Raw genomic sequence first — 23,179 nt, 5'->3', positions numbered from 1 at the left:
CTTTATTGTGTACTTTTATTTCTTTTCCTTAAGTTCATCCAAACTTTAATCTTGTGATGCAAGAAATTCACATTTCAAACAACTAGAAGAGCTAAATAACAGCAAATAACAGCAACATTGTTCATTTTTAAGATAGATTTATTACCTCCACAAAGATTTCCATAGAAATTTAAGAAAATCTGAGATTAACACATGTAAGTTTATCCAACAGTCTGTTTAGTGAAGTGGAACAAGCCTATTATATAGGAAACTAAATTCATACAAGTGGGACGGTCACCTATATACATTATGCTTACATACATACTACAGGAAAATGTTAAATAAATCCATATAATGAGAGCACAGTACACAAATAGCCCATCATTCTGGTAGTAGGTCATCCCCCAACTCTTCGTCAGCGAACTCATCTTCCTCTGTGCGTTTCTTTGCAGCAGTCTTCGGTCTTTCCATTTGTGGCCCCAAAGGGTCAACATAGGAAGCATCTGGAAATATGATGGCAGAAATGTTTTACGTTTGTCAATTCTCAGAAAGAGTATTATTGCCTTGGCATTGTACTAAGGTGTTCCCCAGTTCACATCTATCCTATGAAAAGCTAACTGACACAAGTTAACAGGTTAACGTTGATCTGTAAAATGTGGCAATGTAACAAGGAATGTATTATAGCTGGGTCAGAAGCAGAAGTGCTCGGCTGACAGAATCTACAGACTTGTGTAGCAAACAGCAACATCTTATATCATTATGTTAAGAGTATGTAATGGATTTACCAGCAGTTTGGGTAAAGAACAACTAAATGATAGAGTAAACAGGGACCTGACTTTTCTTCTACAGTCAGCTGAAACAGCATAAAATGTCATGCTAAACCTACTGAAAATTGGCACAGATCAATGCAAATCTATTAGCATCACTTGCAGTAATTACACACCACTGGAGTAGTATGGCCTCCATACGCTATTAGGTTCACTGTTAATGTATGTATGTATATGTCACACCCATATTTTATATAATGTTAATTAAGAAATATGGAAAAATTAAGATGGATTTTCAGATTTATAATCAAAAAAGTGCTCACCAATGTCTGCTGGGGTGCTCGCTTCATAAGGTTCATGTGGTCCTGGAAGTGACCTCAGCTTGACACCTAGCCTTTCCCCTTTGGCACTTGCACCATGGCTGCTCTGTCCACTGTCTTAAAGACACACTCAGAGATGTTAGAATGAATGAATGAATGAATGAATGAATGAATGAATGAATGAATATATATTTTATATATTATATATTTTACACACACACACATTCATACTTTTTTCCTTTCAAATGTGTGACTGTCTGCTCAAATGTAAACCTCTTCAAAGAACCAGGATTGTATTAGTATTTTACATTTTGTCCCATGTCAAAGCTCATCTACTCAGCAGAAACATCCTGTAAATGTGTTGTGAAACAAAAATATTTCTAGAGCATTACAATTCTACTAGGCATCTGCCACTGTATTCATATCCTGGCTGCATTGTTCATAAATGATGGAAACGCATCACTCTGAGACGGACCCAAGACTAAAAGCCTGACAACAATGGAACTTTAAATTGTCCTCTGAATAATAAAACAATGTAGAGAAAATGGGAATATCATCCCTCCAGTCTGTTTTTTTTCTCCAAAATAAATTGTAACTACCAACTAAAATTCAGTAAATAATATGTTTACTATTTCTCTACTTATAAGAATGAGAATGATCTGTCAATTTTAACAGTTTTAAATTAAGCAAATAAGCAACTGTTTTATAGCTCTTGTTAAATCTGTTGGCTTTTGCTGAAAGACAAATATTAAGCAAAAAAAAAAAACTCTGTCATTCTATATAATGCTGCATATCATGTCTGGATCTCATTTGCTAATTCAGTTAATTATGACAGTTTTCATGAGATCTTAGGCAGTCTAACAGGTCCCTAAATCTTGGTGGTGGTTGTTTAGCTCACTTCAAGCTTTAGGTTTAGGGGTGTTAGATTGTTGTTTACACTGTACCATGCATTTTTCCTAAAAGTAAGAGAGGACTTTGAAGCACAGCACATAACTCTGTCCCACTTTAGTTGGTACATAAAATCAGAAAATGTGTTTGTATGAAAAGATGGAGAGGACAGAGCTCGGGAAGGAAAGGATAATATTCAGCCAACAGGTGAGAAAGTGTGAGAGCATGTGAGAGCATAAGCATTATGAAATGTTCTTCTGCAAGCACTGTGCAAAACATTATTTTCTATCACAGATTGCAAAATGTGACATTTTGGGCTTAATCTCAAATACTACATCATTTAAAATCCTGTGAACAGAAAGCAAAGCTCACCTGGCTTGATATCCATATCTGATATCACAAGAAGAGTCAAGAATTACAGAATTAATATGGAAGGATAAAAAACAAGGGAAATAACTATGCAATGATACTAATATGGGAAGTGATATGTACAGGCAGAAATACATCTCTCTAATAGGAACAACCAGGGGACAATTAGGGAATGCTTAAATGTTTCATGTTTGTGAATATTACTGTTAATTTAAGCTAATTCCACATTTTAGGGGGACTACATTTGCTGCTCTAACATGGAAAACTACAGTATGTAATTTAAAGGTGAAGATTTATCTATCTATCTGTGTTTATGCCAAAACTAAAACAATATTCCAGAGACAGTTCCAGCCCTGCAGAAGCTAGAATAATGATGCAAAAGTCATACCACTGATTTTGTTAGAGGGAGTGTGCATGGTCTTTGGACTACTCTCTTTTTGATTCACTGCATTGGACAGCAAAAAAGTTAGAGAAAGTAAAATGAACACTGCACACTGTGGAACAGATTGATTGATGTGCATGGAAAAGAACAGTCCACTTACCACTGCTGGCACTGCCTTCTCTCCGGCTTCGAGCACTGTTCTCCCTTCCTGACTTCACCCTCTGCGAGGGAGAAAAAAGAAAACACGGGTTTATTGCAGTGGAAAAAGGAAAATAAGTGAAGCATGACTAATACGGTAATAAAGATAAAAATGCAGAATGAACAGGATAAATATATGCCAATAATGGACTAACAAATGCTTCTCCTTTGCAGAAGACAAGAACAGCACAATGAGCACAAGATTGTGATATTGCAGCAGAGAAGAACAGAATGTTCAACAGGAAAGGAGCCGACACTGGACATAATTCCTTTCTCTGAACACACTTACTGATCCAAAAGCCCCTTCTAATTTGGAAACAGCTGCTTCTAATTTAAGTAAATGTTCTCTAGATTTTATTTCTCTCTGTCAGGGCAATACTGAAGCAGGATACAAAAGGAACAGACACAGCACCTGTTCTCTGATCTCCTTCATCCTTTCCACTTTTTTGAGTTTGGTGGCATAATCTTGTACCTCCTTTAACCCCATATCCGTGCACAACCTCACGAGGAATCGTAGACCTGACCAACACAAAAGCTCACATGAAAAACTCATTACCTAACGGGTAATTGTGTGGAGTAAATGAAAGAGAGAAACCAGTTGTCCGTGTTACATTCCGCATTTTCGGGGAATTTCCGATGAATGTCTTTGTAGGTCTCGAGAGCTCTCGGATAATTTCCTGGATGAGAAACAAAAGGCAGAATGTATGACTCAAAAAATAATAATAAAATTACTTGTCACTTTAACAAAATTATTTAACAATTGTCATACCACTTCTCCTATAACAGCTAGCCACCATTAAATGCCACACAACATGATTCGGCCTGGAATGCACATGAACAAAAAAATTAAAAAAAAAAAAAAAAAAAAAAAAAAAAAAATTAAAATTTATAATGAACTTATACTGTGTACATTTATATAGATTTATATTTCTGGTTTTGAGAACCAATATTTTGGAGGGTGTGTATAATAGAATTGGTCCCCTAGGTAACATTTTGGTGCTACAGCAGTAAAGACATTAAACCACACGAAGTTAGTAAGATTCAACAAATATTAACAAAGTGCAAAGAGACATCAGCGATTAGGTAGAAAAATACAATGTCAAATAATATGATGAAAAAATCCAGGTTTCTGTTAATTATGCAATAAATGTTGAATAGTTATATTTCTTGTTTCCAGTATACAGTATAATGTATGTCAGTCCCTCCAGGATTTTGCTTAGCATTTCGTGATTGCTGTGGCCAAAAATGCTTGATTTTGCTACAGCTTTTTTCAAAATTGCAATGCAAATTGTAGAAAACTACATGAATTAGTGAAATTGCAAGCACAGGATTCTTCTTATAAACTCCTGCCAGTGAAGAAGCATATGTGATTACTTTCTTCGATAGCAGTGCAATACATGTTCAACACACGTGATTCAGAGGGCTTTGGCTGAATATGATGACATCACCATGATATTACACAACTGCAAATCTGCAGAAAATCTGTGGTAATTAAAAAAAATGCTATCTCTCTTTCGAAATATAGATGAATTTGATTTTGTAGCAATTTTGCAATCCCAAAATCACCAAATCCTGGAGAAATCGATAAATCCAATATTATATATAACAAACAGATAATAACTTACTGGATGAGTGTTGCTCTTTCAAAATACTGAATTGCTTTTTCACAAAACTGGGTGTCTATATAATATGCTCCCAACCATTCAATGACATGAATGTTTGATGGAAAGTATCTGAAAGACTAAGAAAATGAATGTTGTTAAGCACTGAGAAACATTGTCAACTAAGCTAAAATAATTTGAAGCTGTACAGAGGAATAAAGCCTTGCCTCATAATAATACTGAAAGGCTTGTGACTTGTCGCCTTCGCTGTCATACAACTCTCCAAGTTTGCTAAGTACATGAGGGTCAGTGGGAGTGACACTGATCAGCTGCATGAGCCACTCAATAGCCTGGTGAGGATCCTCCAACATTTCATATCTAAATGTTGCGTCAAGAGCACTAACTAGTTTAACACAAATTGATACAAAAGATGGAAACACTTGCAATTCTACATTATATTTATGCTTATTTATATTATATTATATTTATGTTTAAAAAGGATACAGATTGGCCAGCTGATACATAACTTGTGCGCTGTTCCTAAGGATGGCATGGAGCTTCAGGAAGCAGTCGAGAGCTTCTTCCAGCCGCCCTAGTTTCTTATAGGTCAACCCTACAGTAACAGGTCAAACACTGGTCAATACAAAGCTACTAGTACAGTTGGATGTGCAAAAAATGCATGTGCCTGTGGGGGAAAAAAAAGTTACTTTCCCTTTAAATAAAAAGGGAACCTCATACCAGGGTCCAAAAACAGAGGTTGCATTAATGACCTCTAATTCTGTGCTACTGAGGGAGAGGTAATAATCTTTAATAATTTAAATAAAAGACCTAAATTATAAAGAGCCTCTGTGCAGGATGAGTCGTTCCGCAGTGCTTCTTTATAAAATTCAGCTGCTTTCTCGTAGTCTTGCTTCACAAAAACTGTGTTGCCTTTATTAATGAGGGCAGCAGGATTGTAGCGATCAGCATTCATGGCCAACTCGGCATAGCGATCAGCTTGCTCAAAATCCTTCTCCTGTAGGAAATAAAAACAGTAGAATTTACTACAATAATCCCTTCTAAGATAAATGGATCAAAATATACCCTTAAAGAAAGTATGATTTAACGTATAATAAAATGCAATGGGGGGAAAAAATAAACATATTGATGTTTTCAAGTGCAATGTCAGAATGTATTACAGTATATTTGTACAGAACTTGCACATGTACATACCAGGAAATAGAGAAAGGAAAGGTTTGTAGCAGCAGCGCTCTTCACCCGGCTATCTTTCTTCTCAAAGGCTTTCAGTGTGTCCACTGCCTGTACAGTAGTACAAGCGTGTCAGACATTTGGTGTAAGTAAAATAAAAAAAAGCCTGCTTACAACAATACTAGCACTGTAATACACCATTCTTAACATAAAAAAATATGAATAACTAAAGTGTAGTTTAAAAAAATAAAAGATGTTCTTGAATCAGCTCCTGGTTTGGCTTTCCATGTATAATATGTGGCACAAAAAGAGCAGTGAGCGAGGTAAAACAATCACCACAAAGAGCACTCCCACAAAGACATACCCTGTGACAGAACACACATACCTCAGCCTCAACAGGAAAGCGAATGTAAAGCGGAAAAAGAAAAATTGCGAATATGAATGTGTGAAACACTGAAGAAATGGATAATGAGATTTGGAAAAAAGAAAGTGTAGTTATGTAGGCTAATGTGTAACATTCATATTCATCTATGCACCACACACAAACCAGGTCAACAGCAATATAAGTATATAAGCAATATAAGAAGTATATTAGGACCTTTCTCACCTGGTTAAAGTTCCTCTGTCTCAGGTAGGTGATGGCTTTGTTAATCTCTAGATCATTGGCCAGCTCCACATACTGTGAACCTTTAACCATATCTACACACCTAAAACAATACAAACAATCATTATCTAGTAAGTCAATTTAGATTATTTCTTCACAGCCCTGTATTGAACTGTGAAATGGCAACTCACCAGTCAAATCCCGCTGCAAAAGTGGACTCAATAGCTGGAGCAATAAGCTTTGCTGAAGTCATGATGCACTTCTCAGCCAGAGCTTTTCTGAGGTAGAGCAAATAATTCATTACTTTTTCACACGTTAAATAACAACACTGTGCAGTTTCATCTTAAGAAACCTACCAGGGGTCCAAATGTCTGAGACAACTAGTGCAAAAGGCTTTAATTACAAATAATATTTTCACAAATATCTTAAGTGAAATTTAAAATCTTTATTACATTTTATAACATTTACATACATTTCTTAGTATTTGGTTTAATCACAGTGTGCACTCAGACTGATAAATGATTAAAAACCTGATAATTCATGTTAAAGCAAATTCACTGGCATGTCTTCAGAACATGTGATTCAGTGGAAGGGATAAATCTCTGACAATTTGTACAGAGTAGTTCTCATGCTCAAAGTCACAAATGGGCTTTAATTTTAAATAGTGAATTAGAAATTGTACAGCATCTTACAATCTAAATAGTCAAGAAATACAGCATTTCCTTTTTGTTTTAGAATGTCCGCAATTGTTTATTTCCAGTTTTATATTTTTAAAAGATTTTCAACATGGTCTCAGACTTTTGGACTCCTCTGCATATTAAATTATCCCTTCATAAATTTTATAAGAACTCCCTGATACCTCTCTCGCTCCATTTGATGCAACTGATCGTTTTTGATGGCTTCAATCAGTAGGCTTGCATGGGGGTCATCCTAACAAGAAATTAAAAAAAAAAAAAAAAAAACCTGTTTAAACACACAGTTTAATTTAATCAAGAAAATCTAACTAAGCCACAAATAAATAATTGGAATTGGAATGCGTAGCAAAATTAGTGCAACATTCCCTTCAAACTCACATTTGAAGAGATGTACTTTTCTTCCTCATCGATGCCCAGGGGCACACAGATTAGTTTCTGGAAAGATTTTTTCATCATTTTGCGGTCTCCAGCGGCATAGTAGCATAGAATTAGATTGAAGCCTGTCTTAATGTTGGGACTCTCACTCATAATGTGCTCAAAGGAAGTTATGGCGTCTGAGTACTGGCCCATACGTATGAAAGCAACACCGATGTTCTGCATGATTTTAATCCTATTGGAAGCAACAAAAGTTCATAAAACAATATACATATATTTTCATCGTGTTGCATGCATACTGACTGATCTTCTGTGAAACTTGCCTCATCTCTGTGTGTGCATTAGAGATTTGGTCTAAAGCCATGCGATAAAATTTAATTGCCATGGGATAATTCTTCTGTTTAAAGTAGATATTAGCCATGTTCACTTTCAACCGTCCTGTATCAGAAAAAGAACAAATGGACAAATATTGTGATTAGAGACATGTATAATTTATAACCTGAAGTATGTTATGTTTAATTTATTTCAAACTAAACAATATGGAAGAGACTCAGTAGTAGTGTCAAGATATATATATATATAAGTCTCTGATATATGGTTTAGTTTATTATTTTAATTGTGGTTAATGAGTCCCATCTCAAAATTCTTAGTCATTACATTACCTGCATTGTTAAACATCTTGTTCTTCACAATGACCTGGTAAGTGTTCAAGGCTTCTGTGTTCATGTCATTGTTAGCATACTGGTTTGCCAAATTAAACAGCACCTGAACAGCAGAAGAAACCCTGCATTCAGTGTATCAAATTTAACAACATTTAATAGTGGCATGGAATAATTAGAAATGAACTCACTGAATAGGTTAAATCCAAATTGATATGATCTGCAGTGCCAGATTGCTCTCTCTGTCTCAAAAGCACCCTTTCTTTTCTACCAGCTTCTTTTGCCTTCTCTAGAGCCTAAATGAACCACACACAGAGATATGAAAGACGGGTATAGAATAACTCAGAGCATCATAAGTGTTATAAAGTATATTGCAGAAATCAAACTTCCACAGTGTTTTAAAAGCCTGGGTCATGTACATGTTTTCATTTACATGACTCACTAAGCTTTTTAAGGCAACATTTTGCTTACCAGCTGAAGATCACCATTTGCATGGGCCATACAGCTCTCCTCAATCAAATCATTCACTTTCTTTTCCAATATCTTAATCTTCTCTTCTGGCCTGGATTGCAAATAAAAATGGTTCATAATCATGACAGTCTGAGTTACATTAATAGAACAGAAACTGCATACAGACTGCCAGGTTCTCATGAATTAGGTAAAAACAAAGCAAAAAACTTACGTTTCTTCATTTTTTGCTTCTAATGGGGGAGCTGGACCTCTTGATTGTCCAAGTGGATCAAAAGTGGAGCCTGAAAAAAGGAAGTGCTTGCATTATCCAAAATAACTTATATAAGCATACTGCCAAGTTAAAATATAGGATGTCTGATGGTTGAATTATGTACAAATGCATAAACTCAATGTAGACAAAAGTAGATATTATATCACTTTGAATTATAAATTGTGTCATATGCGCACTTACCTTTAGTTAAAGAGGATGTGTATCCTGCAGCTCGCAATGCAGTCATGGGACGTGCAGTCACATCCTTAAAAAAGAAGATAATCTAGGTAAATGTATGATCTACTACTTCTGCAATGATTTTTAAATAAAAAAAAAAAAAACACTGAACTTCAGTGTGATGTTCTCACCTGCACTGCCCCAGTCATAGGCCTTCCTATTGAGGGACTCATAGCTGTACGGAGCTAATGAACAACAAATAATACCATAAATAAAACTTACACCATAAACAAAAACAACTGGGACGAATGTGACAGTTCAATGAGCTGTGGCTTTTTTAGGGGCTATTTTTGTTGATGGAGCAACAAAACAATATATTATTCCATATTCTATCTGAAATATCAGTTACACAATATTTGTCAAGGTATTGTTGTGTAAAAGAAATATCAAACTCAAAAAATAAAAGTAATTAATAATTATAATTTATAGATTTTCTTTTCTATTTCTGGCACAAGCAATTCCCTGACCTCTGTCTGCCTAAATTTTTGAAATCGCAAACATTCTAAGAAAGTCTACTCTCGCTGTGATAGATCCTATCACCTAACATCCATTTGGTTTGTCATAATTTATTGTTAATCTGTTTATATAGGTTTAGTTGTGTGACTTACACCAAAAGATGTTCCTATAGGTCTGCCTCCAACAGCAGTGCTGGGAAATTTTGCAGTCATCTAAGAAAAAAAAAGGTTACAATATATATCCTATCATAAACGTGCCTAACATTACCAAGAATGTCAACGTATAAGGTGCATAACTTACCGCTATATCTTTAAAATTAAGATAAAAAATATCTCAAATACATTACACAAGAAGATAAAGTAATCTACAGTGGTAAAAACACTTGCTGAAAAACACTATACTAATACTGATTAGGCATCCCTTTGCTCTCAAAACATGGCATGGACTCCACAAAATCTTTTCGTGTTAATTCTGCTAAATGTTTACATGATTGCATCACACAATTCCTGCAGGCTTTTCATGTGTACATTCATACGGTGAACCGCCTGTTCTACCACATCCCAAAGGTTTTCTACTAGATTTAGTTTCAGTGACTGGAAAGGTGAGATGACTATTGTTTTGTGACATTATTGTGCATTATCCTGCTGGAAGTAGCCTTTAGAAAATGTCAGATTGTGGACATTAAGGGATGCACATGATCAGCAACAATACTCAAACCGTCTGTGGCATTTAAGTGATGATTGATTGTTATTAACAGGCCCAAAGTGTGCCAAGAAAACATTCCCCACACCATTACACCACCTCCACCAGCCACAAAGCAAGCTGGGTCCATGGATTCATGCTGTACTCTTACATATTATACTTGAAAATCTGTATCAGCAGAATTATTCAGAACAGCCCATCTGGCAACAATTCCATGGTCAAAATCACTGAGATCACAGTTTCCGCATTTTGCTGGTTGATGTGAACATTACCTGAAGCTCTGGCCCATATCTGCATGATTTTATATATTGCACATGATAGATAACTACATGAATGAGTGGGGAAAATGAAAATACACTGTATAAACTTTATGGAAAGAGGGAACCTGATATTCTCCCCTTAAAAAAACACACTTAAGAAGGAATTCAGCCAAAATAATTGAATTGCAAATCCCAGCTACTAGATACATCTTTGAAATTCTCAGGTATCTGTAATTGTATCTAGGTGGTTGATTAAAAGAGTAAATCTTACAGGTGGTCGTCTGCCATGACTCGTCCTCACAGCTTGCTGAAAGCCAACATCATTGTCCAGATCCTGTGGAAAAAGTATTTATTTCCAGAATTTATCAGACACCCTTATTCAGAGCGACTAACCTTTTTAGCTCATTTTTTTTTATACAACTGAGCAATTGAGGGTTAGGAGCCTTGCTCACAGAAGCCCAGCAGTAGCAGACTGGTGGACCTGGGATTCAAACTCACAACATTCCGATTGGTAATCCAACACCTTAACCACATGGCTACCACATCCCCACATAATATAAACCACATAATGAATAAAAAATACATATATGACATGAACCGCTATGCGCAATGACATGGCATGTAATGCACTCACCTCTGAGTCAAATGTGGGATTGTAGTCATTGTAACCTGAATACAGATCTTCTTCCTCCTCGGCTACAAGATGAACGTTCTCCATCATAGACTTTTGACAAGAACAGAAAATCAAATGAAATTAAATCTGAACACACAGAGACATAAAGACAGATAGTGGTAACTGTTTCAGAAACATTGCATAGCTAAGAAAAGGCACCATAACACGTGTAATAAGTGTGTAATAACATAGCATCACGCACAACAGGTATTTGACAGTATTGTCGTAAAAAATGTACTAAGCAAAGCTACCATGATGTCTTTATTTACAGTCAGTAAACTATAGTTCATTTTCCTAAAGTAACTTTAACTATGTTTGGCGACTGCTTTAAGGCAGTGTCAAAAAAAAGCAAATAATATTAGTTAACAGTCTTCGAAATGATAACATTAGCTAGTTACTTTAGCTTAGCAGAATGGCTAGCTAGGTTTCTCAGGCTAAATTGGATAGCGAATAACATATTAGCTAACCTGATATTAAGCCAGCAAAGTTTATCGTTAGGATTCGCTGGGACGTGAAAGAGAATTCATGGTTTATTTAAAAAAAAAAGAACAACAACTTTACCTGTGGTTTTATTATGATAACGCGTCCTATTAACTGACGGTAAACACATCCATGCTAACAAGGGTACACACAGTAAAGCTCTGCAGTTGCTAGGATACCGAGTATACCTTGTACGTGTACGTGTGTCACGGAATTATCCCACGTGACACCCGCGTGCGCGCTCATGTGTGCGGATAGAAAGCTCTACTTAGAATTCTATATTACTAATTCACTCTTAATGAAATCTCTGAAAAATACACTCTCAAAGCATTAACAGCCCTTGCAACATATACCTTTAAAAATATACGTGCAATTTTAAACTAGTTTGGTGTTTGTAGGCTTCCGTAGATGCTTTGAAGTACCGCCTATGACCACGTGATTCACGAGACTGGGTTGGAGTCTGAGTTTGTTATGAATTGCAGCTGAAACTGTAATTGGTGTTAGATATAAACAATGTCTTCATATAAGGGAAAAATAATTACAGTTGTAGGAAGGTGAGCAGGTCAATGACATTTTAACTCATCTAGTTAAGTAGCTGTTAAATATGTATAACAATAACACCAGTGCAACATGTCGAGTGCAGTTCCTGCAGCTGCACCAGTTGAGTTTCTGCTCGACCTTTGATGTTTGATATTTGTCAGTTTATTTAAGCGACTAATCGTTTGTAAGGTGAATTTTTCAGGTGTTGTCTTAATAATATCATGTAAAGAGAGGGAAAAGTTTGTTTTTACCTTTTCTACTCGAGCTGTTGCTTTTTCCCTTTCACTTAGTTCTCCTATTCCTTAATGTAGTAAATCAGCATGGAACAATTTACATTTCCATGCATTAGGCAAATGCCTTTAACCAGAGCGACTTACATTATCTCATGTTTATACAACTGAGAAATTGAGGGTTAAGGGCCTTGCTCAGGGTCTCAACAGCAGATTGGTGGACCTGGGATTTGAACTCACAACATTCTGATTGCCCCACACTGTAAACATTGTATGACTGATTTTCATAAGGGTTCCTACATTTAGCCTCACTCATAGCCATGGTTCTTACACAGGTTAATCTCTCAAAGGTTAATAATAATTTTAATAACATAAGGCTTGATGCTTTTCTCTTTCAGTGGGTTAATCGGCCGCTCCTGGGCTATGGTGTTTTTAAGTGGAGGATACAGGGTTCAAATCTATGACAGTCAGCCAGGACAAGCATCAAGGGCCATCGCAGAAATCAGGTCTGTGACAATTTGGTAGAAAATGGCAGACAGGACTTTAAGTTAATTTTTATCCTGCAAAGTGGCAGAAAATAAATAATTTTTAGGTCAAACTCCAAAATATTTAAAACAATATTTAACTTTAGTGAATTTTCTTTTTACCACCCTCACTACTAGATGCTTAATGTTTATAAATTGTCTAGCCTGGTTACTTCTTCCCTGATAGCAGGATATTTTGCTGTATATACAAATATACACGTACACACACATGCATAAATATGTGTGTGTGTGTGTGTGTGTGTGTGTGTGTGTGTGTGTGTGTGTGTCTGCGCAAGGGCCAAGTGTATTATTTTTTCAAAAACCACAATATGCTTTTATATTACAATATGAGTTAACATTTACAGCTAATGGTAAAAGAGCTACATTGCATAATACATTAGGATAAATATTGTCACATTGGTCTTGGACAAGTATTGCACTTTTTGCAGTATTCTATACCTGTAAAGCAGGCATTATGCAGAAACTGAGAGAAATAGATCAATTAAATAAAAGCTATAACATAAAGTGTGTTGAAGTTTTGAGCCACCCAAGAACATCTTCACATTGTCAAGTCTCTGGAACACTAGTGGAGAGATGATGCCATTAAATTGTTGTCTTCATATATGAGCAGGAAGCAAGTAGAGGAGCTTCAGGATGCTCAAATGCTCAGAGGAAATCTCAGTGCTACAGACCAGATGAGTCTGCTAAGCAGTCATGATGATCTTTCACAGGCACTAGAGGGAGCGTTTTTTGTTCAGGTAACATGCTGAATGAGCACAAGACAAGTCCATCAAGTACTCTGTGTATCTCTTAGTTGCTCTGGTGTGCCAATGCTGTATGGGGAATAATTGAAAAATTATGGATAACACATATTTCAGAATGATATTTGACATTTTCTTCTGGATGAGTACTGAACATAACCTATACTTCTGAATAAATAGTTTTGAATGTGTGCAGTACTCCTTTGAGCATTTTATTATTAACATTAGTAATTAAAAAAAAAAAAAGGTTTTTCAATAAATCAGTGACTTGTGTTTGGTTGTACGACTAAGTCTTCCAGATTATTAATATGGTGTTACAGTTTTGAGAGAGATTCTCAAGCTTGTGTGGTGAAAAACATGTTCTGTATGCAGTATTAGAAAAGCTAAGTTCCTAACAGGAAATTAAGCTGTTTTAAATTCTAATGTCTTGTATGTTATCTCAGATTATGTCCAGTTTGTTAGGTTTAATAATTAACATATTAACCACACAAGGAAGAATTTAGATTTTTCAGCCTTAAAGCTGATGACAGTCCGAGGGGTACGATTAGAATGTGAAATTTTTTTAGACTGTTATCAGGACAGTTAATCTTATCAGCATGTATGGTTTTATTATCTAGTCATCACAAAAATAAATGTTATTGACTGTTATTTAAAAGTTTTAAATGTATTAGTTAAAAGCACAGATGTTTTTGTCCTAGGTATGTTCTATTTAAATGTTGAAATTTTTATTTTCTTCAATCTGTATATGGTTTGTTTCTTAGGAGTGTGTTTTTGAGGATCTACAAGCCAAGCAGACTGTTTTTCAATCTGTGGAAAGTCACGTGGGTGAGGACACAATCCTCAGCAGCTCCACCTCGTGTCTGATGCCTAGCAACGTTTTCTCTCTGGTCCAGAACCGAAAACGCTGTATTATATCCCACCCGGTCAGTGAAATATGCTCTGTATAACTGTATTTTGTGTAGGAATCCTTTTATGTAGGAATTTTGTGTGTTGTAGTGGGTTGTCACCTCATACTGTAGCTTTAGGGTTTGGGTTTTAATCCCTGCCTTCAGTTATTGCCTGTGCTGAGTTTTGAATGTGTCAGTATAGGTTTCCTGAATGTAATTCCTTTTTCAACAACTTTCCAAAAACATGCCAGTAGACGTAATCTGCGCCCGTGTCTGTCTGCGCCCGTGTCCGTCTGCACTCGTGTCAGTCTGTGAAGGTGTCCGTCTGCACCCTTGTCTGACTGCGCCCGTGTCCGTCTGTGCCCTGTCCGTCTGCGCCCTGTCCGTCTGCGCCCTGTCCGTCTGCGCCCGTGTCCGTCTGCGCCCTGTCCGTCTGCGCCCTGTCCGTCTGCGCCCGTGTCCGTCTGCACCCTTGTCTGACTGCGCCCGTGTCCGTCTGCGCCCTGTCCGTCTGCGCCCGTGTCCGTCTGTGCCCGTGTCCGTCTGCGCCCGTGTCCGTCTGCGCCCGTGTCCGTCTGCGCCCGTGTCCGTCTGCGCCCGTGTCCGTCTGCGCTCGTGTCCGTCTGCGCTCGTGTCCGTCTGCGCTCGTGTTCGTCTGAGCTCGTGTTCGTCTGCGCCCGTGTCCGTCTGCGCGATGTGTGCAGAGTGATTCCTATGATCAGCTTGTTTCTATTATTTTAAAGGTGAACCCTCCCTACTATGTTCGTCTGGTGGAGCTGGTTCCTCACCCCGAGACACTGCCTACGGCTATGGACATGGCTTTTGAATTGATGACTGAGGTGGGGCAGGCACCTGTTCGGCTCAGGAAGGAGATTGATGGCTTTGCACTGAATCGAGTCCAGTATGCCATTATAGCAGAGTGCTGGAGACTGGTTAAAGTAAGTCCAACAAGAACTGCAGTAAACATTACATCACAAGATCTTCTATAACCTGTAACCCTACTTGTTCATGCAATTATTTAGACATCCATTCTCAGGAGATTTTCAGATCTATTCAAACCACTAACATCATAATGGTCAAAGTCACAATGATCATTTCCCCTCTTTCTTATTTGATGTAATACTTAACTGAAGCTTGTGACCTGTAGCTGCATGATTTTTTGCACTTCATGCTAACATGATTGCCTGATATTTGTTCTATGAATAGAATATTTTATGGTATTGGAAGAATTTTTTTTTTTTTTTGGTTATTTCCATGATGGGTTTTATATATATATTAAGAACTCCATAATAACAGTAAATATATAACAATGTTATGATGTAAAATGTCTTGCCCTCACGCAGTCCATATTACAGATGTGAACTTTAGGTATAATTACTTGAGTTACTGAATATTCAGTGTAAATGATAATAAGTTTGGGCTAATATCCGTTGCTGTGCTGTTCTATCACAATGGAAGAAAAAGAAAGAATACAAAAACAGCAGTGAAAGGACTCTGCAGGCCCTACTGCATTTGTTACAAAACACACAAGAGTATCCTGTAACATTAGAGACAAGAGATACCAATCTTTAAACTTATCCCTAATCTTTCACCTTTCTTTGCACCCACTGAGCATTTTGTCCTAGGTTAATGTGGGTCAGAAGTACCCTGAATAGTACCAATCCTTTCTAAGAGTTTGAGCCCCATATGCTGTGTTCACAACTCAAAGCACTTTCTCTATGTTACGTTTAGATTTGTGTGATCAAGAAATAATTACAGTGTTGTTAGGAAATACTGAGTAAGAAAATGTTAAAAAGGAACTGCAGTTGACTACAGACATCAGTAATTGTGATCCCACCATTCATTACAATATTAGTTATACCAGATATGGTGCAGTAGTAATTTTTACTGTTTCAGAGTCCATTCAGCATCTTAATTGAAATAAATGGCAACATTTACATTGCCATTTATCTTTAACTTTATATACAAAAATAAAAGGTTAGTACATATAATGAGTCTGTATATGATTTTTCTTTAACCTGTTCAACCCTAGGCCTATTGTTGAGCATCTTGTTCAAAAATAACAACATGCTCAAATTAAAAACAACAAGCTCAAATTAAAATGAGTATATCTCAAACACTACAATGTGTATTTGATGAATACTGGTACTCAGAATAAGTGTATATGGTGCCTTGCAAAAGTATTCAGACCCCTGATCAATTCCCTGATCAATTATTAAATTATAAATGGTATGCTGAAATATCATTCTAATGGGTATTTTATTTGAAAACACTGAAACTCAAAATCAATTATTAGAAGATGATGTGTTTTTGTTGGGAAAAACTTGGAGGAAAAATAAAGAACTTAAATATCTTGCTTGCATAAGTATTCAACCCCTGTGCTATGGAAGCTGCCAGGTTACAAAGATGAAAGAAATTGCCTTAATGAGAGCACAATTACTTTAGTATTGGCATCCTCCTGTGAAAAATTAAACATACAATCACAATGTTTGGATAAATAACCCAATGTTAAAGGATCACTGTTCAGGCTGTTAATGTAAAGAAAAATGAAGACCAAAGAGCATTTCACAGATGTTAGAGATAAAATAATAAAAATGTATACATTAGTGAAAGGGTACAAAATAATATCAAAATGTTTGCATATCCCAGTCAGCACAGTTGAATCAATAATTATCAAGTGGAAAGTCAAGCACATCGGCTAGTCACTGCCAAGAAAAGACTGTCCCTAAAATCTCAGCATTTGAACTAAATGGAGACTTGTGAGAGAAGCCACAGAGAGGCCTACGATCAAAAGGGTGGCTAGAAAGATGCTGTTACTCATAAAATACCATTTGAAACCACGTCTGGACTTTTCCAAAAAGCATGAGAGTAACCCAGCTGTGATTTGAGAGAAGGCTTTGGTCAGTTTGAGACCAAGATAGAGCTTTTTGGCCAAAAACTCAAAGCTCTATGTGTGGTGCAAACATAACGTTTCTTATGCCTTAAGACACCATCCCTACAGTAAAGTAGGTGGTGGCAACATCATGCTATGGGGATGTTTCTCATTAGCAGCTACCTTGTTAGAATTGAAGGAAGAATTGAATATAGGGAAATACTAAACTACAATACAAAAGATCCCGCTTCAGTCTTCTAAAAACCTGAAGATTTGGAGGAAATTCACCTTTCAGCAGGGCAGTGGTCCTAAACACAAGGCCAAAGCAACACTAGAGTGTCTTAGGAACAAAAAGATAAATGTCCTACTGTGGCCCTGTCAAAGTCCTGATCTCAATTCTATTGAGAATCTGTGGCACTATTTGAAAATTACAGCATACAAGTGTAACCCAACCAATCTGAAAAACTTTGAGAAAATCTACCAAGAAGAATGGACCAAAATCACTTCATCACTGTGTGCAAAGCTGGTATATATATATCCCAAGACTTAAAGCAGTTATTCCAACAAAAGGTGACTCGACCAAATATTAATATGTGGGGGTTGAATACTTATACAAGCAAGATACTTAAGCTTTTTATTTTTCTAAAAAAAATTCCCAACAAAACTCAATCTTCCAGGAATTTCAGGGTTTTTTTAAATAAAATATCTATCAAAATGAAATTTCAGCATACCATTTATAATTTGATAATATGAGGGGATTAGTCAGGTCTGAATACTTTTGCAAGGGATCATATATGACCTGTTCAGAATAAGAGAAGTTATCATTTTTAGTGGTGATAAATTGCATATGAAAAAAATTGTGACTGATGATTCTTTGGACTGATGAGACCAATGTGGAGATTGGTGGTAGCACCATGACAACCAATGGTCAGGCATGGTGGTGGAGAGGTGACGATGTCTCAGTTGCTACAGAAGAAGAAAAATAAAATTGAAAGAGGTTATACTATCATTCTCCCATGCCTGCATATCACATATCTCTCTCATATCTTAGTTGAAGTATTCTATTTGTAAACCTGTGGTGTTGTTTTTTGTTTGTTTTTTTAAACAAGATTTGGGTTATTCTTTGTTCTGTAATTAAACTGCTCAAGAAGCAGTACTTTAACTTGTGTCCTTAGTGATGACCTGTGATAATTTGTCATCACTCAGTGGAATACGAGCTTGTGTTTGCTTGCCAGTAGTTCCATTTAGAAGTTCACATTTGGACTGTGGAAAGTTTACTGTTTTAGTAATCCCAGCCTTCTCTGGTTTTAGGAAAGATAAAGTGTGATCTTGGCTTGTTTGTGAGTTTACACACTAATTCTCTTGTTTACTGTTGTCTTGTTATGTAATGTCATCCTGATATACATTTGTATGGCTAACTAAATGTGCTCTTTTATTCCAGAATATTAAAAAGCATTTCCTCAGTCCTAAAGAGGTTTTTATGTAACTATAACTCGGATTAATTTTTCAGTGCGTCGATCTCACGTCCAGCTTTTAGAATAAACAGGTTCCAGATATTGTGGGTGAGAGAACAGCTTGACAGGATTCCCCAGCAATTTGTTGAAAATAACAGTAATTCTTCTCACAAAAATACAAATATTTTTAACAAAGCGTATTTTTAACAGTGGACATAAGAAGTCTTCCATACTCGTGTTAAAATGACATGTTTTTGTAATTTTTCAAAAAATTTAACAGGTCTCCCTACAAACTGCCTCATACAATAAAAAAATCATTTTTACATAGCAATAACATGCTAAAGTATTTTATCATGGGGTGTGTAGAGTTTTATTATCCAATGTATCTTACTTAGCATCTTGCATCCTCATCTCTGTAGCTTTTTAGAAATGTCTTGAGTTTTTAGGGATTTAGGCTCAGCACTGCAACACAATCCTATGCCCTAATGATTAGCTTAACAAAGCTCTTTATTTTGTATCACTGCTAACATGGTATTATCTGACACATTATATTATGCACTAGCAAATGAAAAGGAATTCGTTAAGGAGTGGTTTGTTGTAATGTCATGAATGAGTGGTTTGTTGTGAGGTCATGAATGTACTTTTTTATTCTCAAAACATTTGAGAATTTTTGTCCAAAACATTTGTCAGACTTTGCATTAATGGGAATGTAATGAATCTGGTACAATCTGATGGTGTGGAAGAAATCAGCTGTGTTTCTTCTGGAGTTTTTTTTTTTCCTTAAGAGGAATTGGTGATGTTTGAAATATGATCAGATTTGATTTGTGTATAGAAAAGTTTCTAGGCGGTCATAACATTTGGTTTTCGTGCTTACAGTCTGCATCTGAAAGCCTTTGAAACCCATCTACAAAGCATTCTAACACTGCATTGGGTAAACCCTTTTGTTGCTTTATTTCTTTCACATTATGTTTTAAACCATTGAAGTCGGCCTTGGTTTATGCAAACACGCACATAATCACAACCTGTATGGACCTCACTTACATGCAGCTGTGAGATTAGTGTACAGCATTGTACATTATACAATCAATCCCTGTCATTGGTAGAAATAGTATGTCATCCACTGGTGACATACTAATGAATTTTGTGGTCAGTTTTAGCAGCAATTTCTACCTCCAGTTTCTTTTAAACCTGTTTCACATATACTTTCTAACAAACACTGCTTTATATAATAGAATTATATTCAAATACCATATCATCCTTTCAACAGATTGTCTAACCTCACAACACAGGGACGTTTACAGAACAATTTCCTACTTTACCTAATGGACCTTTATCATTTCAGTCAAACCATGTGTCTTTTAAAGATCACTGGATTACAGAATCCTCACCACCTCTTGGACTTACAGTTAAGAGTATATTAGCATTTCCACCACTTCCATTATAATGGTACTACTGAGCAATGCAAAACAAAATCCCACCTGTCAGCTTTATTTCTTCAAGTTATTCATGCCTTTGGTGTTTTTATGGCAAATGTACAAGCCTTTATGTTGAGAGAAAATAAACTGACACATCCGGTTGCATTAATACAAATACGTAAGCCTACTCCCAACTTTGTGGTCAAGTCAAATTCTGACCTCAGTCACATGATCTGAAGTATCACACATGAATGTTTTATTTATTAAAATTGTATTTGGTTTATTCTAAAATGTATGAACCACTAATAACAGGTTACAAACTTTTTTGTTGAATAATGAAAACAATTTGTTCAATAAAGAACTGTATTTTGACTGTGCATAAAACAGACTGTATTATTATGACTTACATGACCAAATCACATTTTAAGAGCCATTCATGTGAATATCCAGTACATTCAACAGATTCACTACCAAACAGGTTGTATGAGTTTAAGAAGTCCTGTTGAGAGAGAGCCAGTACTGGAAAGTGGAGCAGCTGAGAAAGCTGCCGTTTGCCTCCGGTGATTACTGCAAAGGAAAGGCCTTCTTTCTCGACTCCCACAGCCAGTCCGTCGCCTGGCGACCGTGATATAACGGGTTCGTTGTTGCCCACAGGAAATGAACAAAGACCACCCTGTCCCCCTCCCAGTCTCTTCAACTTTTACCAGGTCTGTGTCCAAGCTTTGATTTCAAGCCGGCTATGCAGCAGGTATCTGTAGCCTGAGGTAATCTGAGTGCAGAGTGGACCCAAAGCTTGGCACTACCATGCTTCCCTCGATACCGTCCCATTGTTCCCAGGCCACAGAATTAGATGATGAGGGAAATCCAATACATCAGGATCAGTTTTAGTGCTTTTCTATTGGGATGAAAAGGAAAGACTGTCACTATTTTCTGCTCGCTCTGTGGGATCAGCATATATTTGCCATACAGAGAACAAACCAGGAAGTACTGAATAAAGACCCAGATAATCTAAAAGTTCAAATGGCTGTAGATCCACGTAAGCAAAAAGTACTGAACATGAACCCAGATTATAACTAGACCAGTGGTCTTAAATAACGCTATTGTCAAATGAAGGTTAACGTTTAACTGAGTTGTGTTTCTCTGTCTTCAGGATAATGTGATCTCAGTAAAGGATATCGATCTAGTGATGTCAGAGGGACTGGGCATGCGCTATGCTTTCATTGGTCCAGTTGAAACTATGCATCTAAATGCACCAAATGGCAAGTATTCATGCACTTTAATGTGGTTATGAATAAATAAAAACTGTTTCTTATAATAAATTTAAGTGGCCAGATAATAGAAGGGATTGGACTTGTGTTCTCAGAGTCAGATTTGAGGACTTTTCATACTGTAATACAATACATATTTCAACATATTTGCATTGCTGTGTGACCTCACATGGTGTGTGTTTGTGTGTGTGTGTGTCATCGGAATGTTTGACCTTGTGGGGATATTTGGCTGCTCTATTTTTGTTATTTAAATAAACTTGGTCCCAAATTTCCTTTTGATTACTGAGGTCAAGGCTATGGTTAGACTTTTGTGTAGACTTTTTAGCATTAATTAACTGCATTAATAATTATGTAAGTGCTAGAAGCCCACAGGGATAGTAAAAGGTGTGTGTGTGTGTGTGTGTGTGTGTGTGTGTGTGTGTGTGTGTGTGTGTGTGTGTGTGTGTGTGTGTGTGTGTGTGTGTGTGTGTGTGTGTGTGTGTGGAGGCCACATGTTCATGGTGAATATCAGAAGGCAGTGTGAAATATGCAGGATGGCCTTGCTTTGTATGGCTGTGTGAAAACAAGGCTCTTTTGATGGCTGTTCTTGCTCCAGGGTTAATCCTTGGAATCGTAATATGAAGTGTTCATGATATTTTTAATATTTTTATTATTTTAATTATATTTTTAACATCCATCCATCCATCCATCCATTTTCTACCGCTTATCCATATTTTTAACATGAAACTGAATATTGAAATCAAAGGCAAACACTTTAAATTTTATAGTAGCATCCCAGGTATGTGCTACTTATAAGGGAAGAACTATAACAAATGTTTGCACCTGCATTTTTGTCTTTCATTGAGAGTCTCCTGTAAGCATCCAAGCCTGTCTGATAACCATTTGAGTAGCACTTCATATTCTGCTCAAAAGAAAGGCTAAAATAAACAAGACACTCAAGAATTAAGTTTGTATAACAGCTTAGACTTTCTGGATATGACTCTGTCTAGACTGATCAACATGATAGAGCTTATAGCTGCTTTGAGTTATAAAACATTCAAAGATTATTTGAATATTTAATAAAACAGGTTTGGTTTGACATGCAGAAAGTTAGAACAGACTTGTGTAATATGTGTGACCTGTATCTTTAGGCCTTGAAGACTACCTTGGACGCTATCGGGAGGGCATTAGAAGAGTTCTGTCAAGTTTTGGACCTATTCCTGAGTTTGATGGAGAAGCAGCAGCTAGAATCAATAAAGTGTGTGCAGTGATATATTTGAATGTCAAATAGTTTTAATGAATTCGTTTTATATAAATAAACCACTTTTCGTAGATGATTTACAGTATATGAATAAGGTCTTTGTTGTAACATTACTTTCTTATCCATTTAGGAGATCTGTGAGCTTATCCCCAGTGACCAGGAGCATCTCTCTGCCAGAAGAGAGAGAAGGGATCAGTTGCTCATGGGGCTGGCAAAGCTTAAGAAATGAATAACGTCTACCACATTACTCATAGTTTCAACTTAAGAAACAAGAAAACTACTTTAACTGAGCTTTAACTTTTTAAAGATTTTAAATTAATTTTAAAGATTAACTGAGCCACAAATACTGTTTTAACACCAGGATGTCTGTGCTACCTGTACATTTGATTGTGAATTGTGAAACAGAACCTGTGACTATTACAAGACTTGTGACT

The 23,179-nt window shown here is 36.5% G+C and overlaps 2 protein-coding genes across 7 annotated transcripts; one reads left to right on the top strand and one right to left on the bottom strand.

Moving 5' to 3' along the window:
• Window positions 1–120: 120 nt before the first annotated feature.
• ift88 (intraflagellar transport 88 homolog) lies at window positions 121–11,927 on the bottom strand. 5 transcript variants are annotated; one of them, XM_027164337.2, is made up of 28 exons: window positions 11,636–11,924; window positions 11,036–11,125; window positions 10,673–10,735; window positions 9,592–9,651; window positions 9,115–9,168; window positions 8,948–9,011; window positions 8,708–8,777; window positions 8,497–8,587; window positions 8,217–8,321; window positions 8,029–8,131; window positions 7,690–7,804; window positions 7,370–7,601; window positions 7,156–7,226; window positions 6,488–6,574; window positions 6,300–6,399; window positions 5,717–5,803; window positions 5,333–5,519; window positions 5,009–5,117; window positions 4,732–4,882; window positions 4,529–4,644; window positions 3,673–3,725; window positions 3,515–3,580; window positions 3,316–3,422; window positions 2,866–2,926; window positions 2,712–2,768; window positions 2,327–2,344; window positions 1,070–1,183; window positions 121–482 (listed from the first exon to the last, which is right to left on the bottom strand). In XM_027164337.2, exons 2-28 carry the CDS (start codon window positions 11,120–11,122, stop codon window positions 361–363), a joined length of 2,550 nt encoding a protein of 849 aa, XP_027020138.1. In that variant the 5' UTR covers window positions 11,123–11,125; window positions 11,636–11,924; the 3' UTR covers window positions 121–360. The 5 variants fall into 5 exon arrangements, with proteins under 5 accessions (XP_027020138.1, XP_047670834.1, XP_047670835.1 ...); XM_047814878.1 differs by lacking the exon at window positions 2,712–2,768 and having other exon boundaries at window positions 11,636–11,923; XM_047814880.1 differs by lacking the exons at window positions 121–482; window positions 1,070–1,183 and adding an exon at window positions 1,255–1,416 and having other exon boundaries at window positions 11,636–11,927.
• A 25-nt stretch (window positions 11,928–11,952) lies between these two features.
• Window positions 11,953–23,170, top strand: cryl1 (crystallin, lambda 1). Of its 2 annotated transcripts, none has more exons than XM_027164341.2 (8): window positions 11,953–12,108; window positions 12,723–12,830; window positions 13,480–13,606; window positions 14,371–14,532; window positions 15,240–15,434; window positions 21,388–21,496; window positions 22,636–22,742; window positions 22,876–23,170. In XM_027164341.2, the coding sequence occupies exons 1-8, from the start codon at window positions 12,068–12,070 to the stop codon at window positions 22,972–22,974; spliced, it is 948 nt and encodes a 315-aa protein (XP_027020142.1). In that variant the 5' UTR covers window positions 11,953–12,067; the 3' UTR covers window positions 22,975–23,170. The 2 variants fall into 2 exon arrangements, with proteins under 2 accessions (XP_027020142.1, XP_027020141.1); XM_027164340.2 differs by lacking the exon at window positions 11,953–12,108 and adding an exon at window positions 12,144–12,214.
• The last annotated feature ends 9 nt before the right edge of the window (window positions 23,171–23,179 follow it).

The sequence above is a fragment of the Tachysurus fulvidraco genome, chromosome 6 (assembly GCF_022655615.1).
Source record: "Tachysurus fulvidraco isolate hzauxx_2018 chromosome 6, HZAU_PFXX_2.0, whole genome shotgun sequence".
Lineage (NCBI taxonomy): Eukaryota > Metazoa > Chordata > Actinopteri > Siluriformes > Bagridae > Tachysurus > Tachysurus fulvidraco.
This window is presented reverse-complemented; position numbering and strand designations above follow the sequence as displayed.

Excerpts from the sequence above, each read along its gene's own strand:
- ift88 (XM_027164337.2), bottom strand. The coding sequence starts at position 11,122 with ATGATGGAGAACGTTCATCTTGTAGCCGAGGAGGAAGAAGATCTGTAT. Across the intron at positions 4,645-4,731 it reads CCTTTCAGTATTATTATGAG|TCTTTCAGATACTTTCCATC; the intron begins GCAAGGCTTTAT and ends TCATTTTCTTAG. Across the intron at positions 483-1,069 it reads GAGCACCCCAGCAGACATTG|ATGCTTCCTATGTTGACCCT; the intron begins GTGAGCACTTTT and ends TCATATTTCCAG.
- cryl1 (XM_027164340.2), top strand. The coding sequence starts at position 12,159 with ATGTATAACAATAACACCAGTGCAACATGTCGAGTGCAGTTCCTGCAG. Across the intron at positions 12,215-12,722 it reads CAGTTCCTGCAGCTGCACCA|TGGGTTAATCGGCCGCTCCT; the intron begins GTTGAGTTTCTG and ends TTTCTCTTTCAG. Across the intron at positions 12,831-13,479 it reads AGGGCCATCGCAGAAATCAG|GAAGCAAGTAGAGGAGCTTC; the intron begins GTCTGTGACAAT and ends ATATATGAGCAG.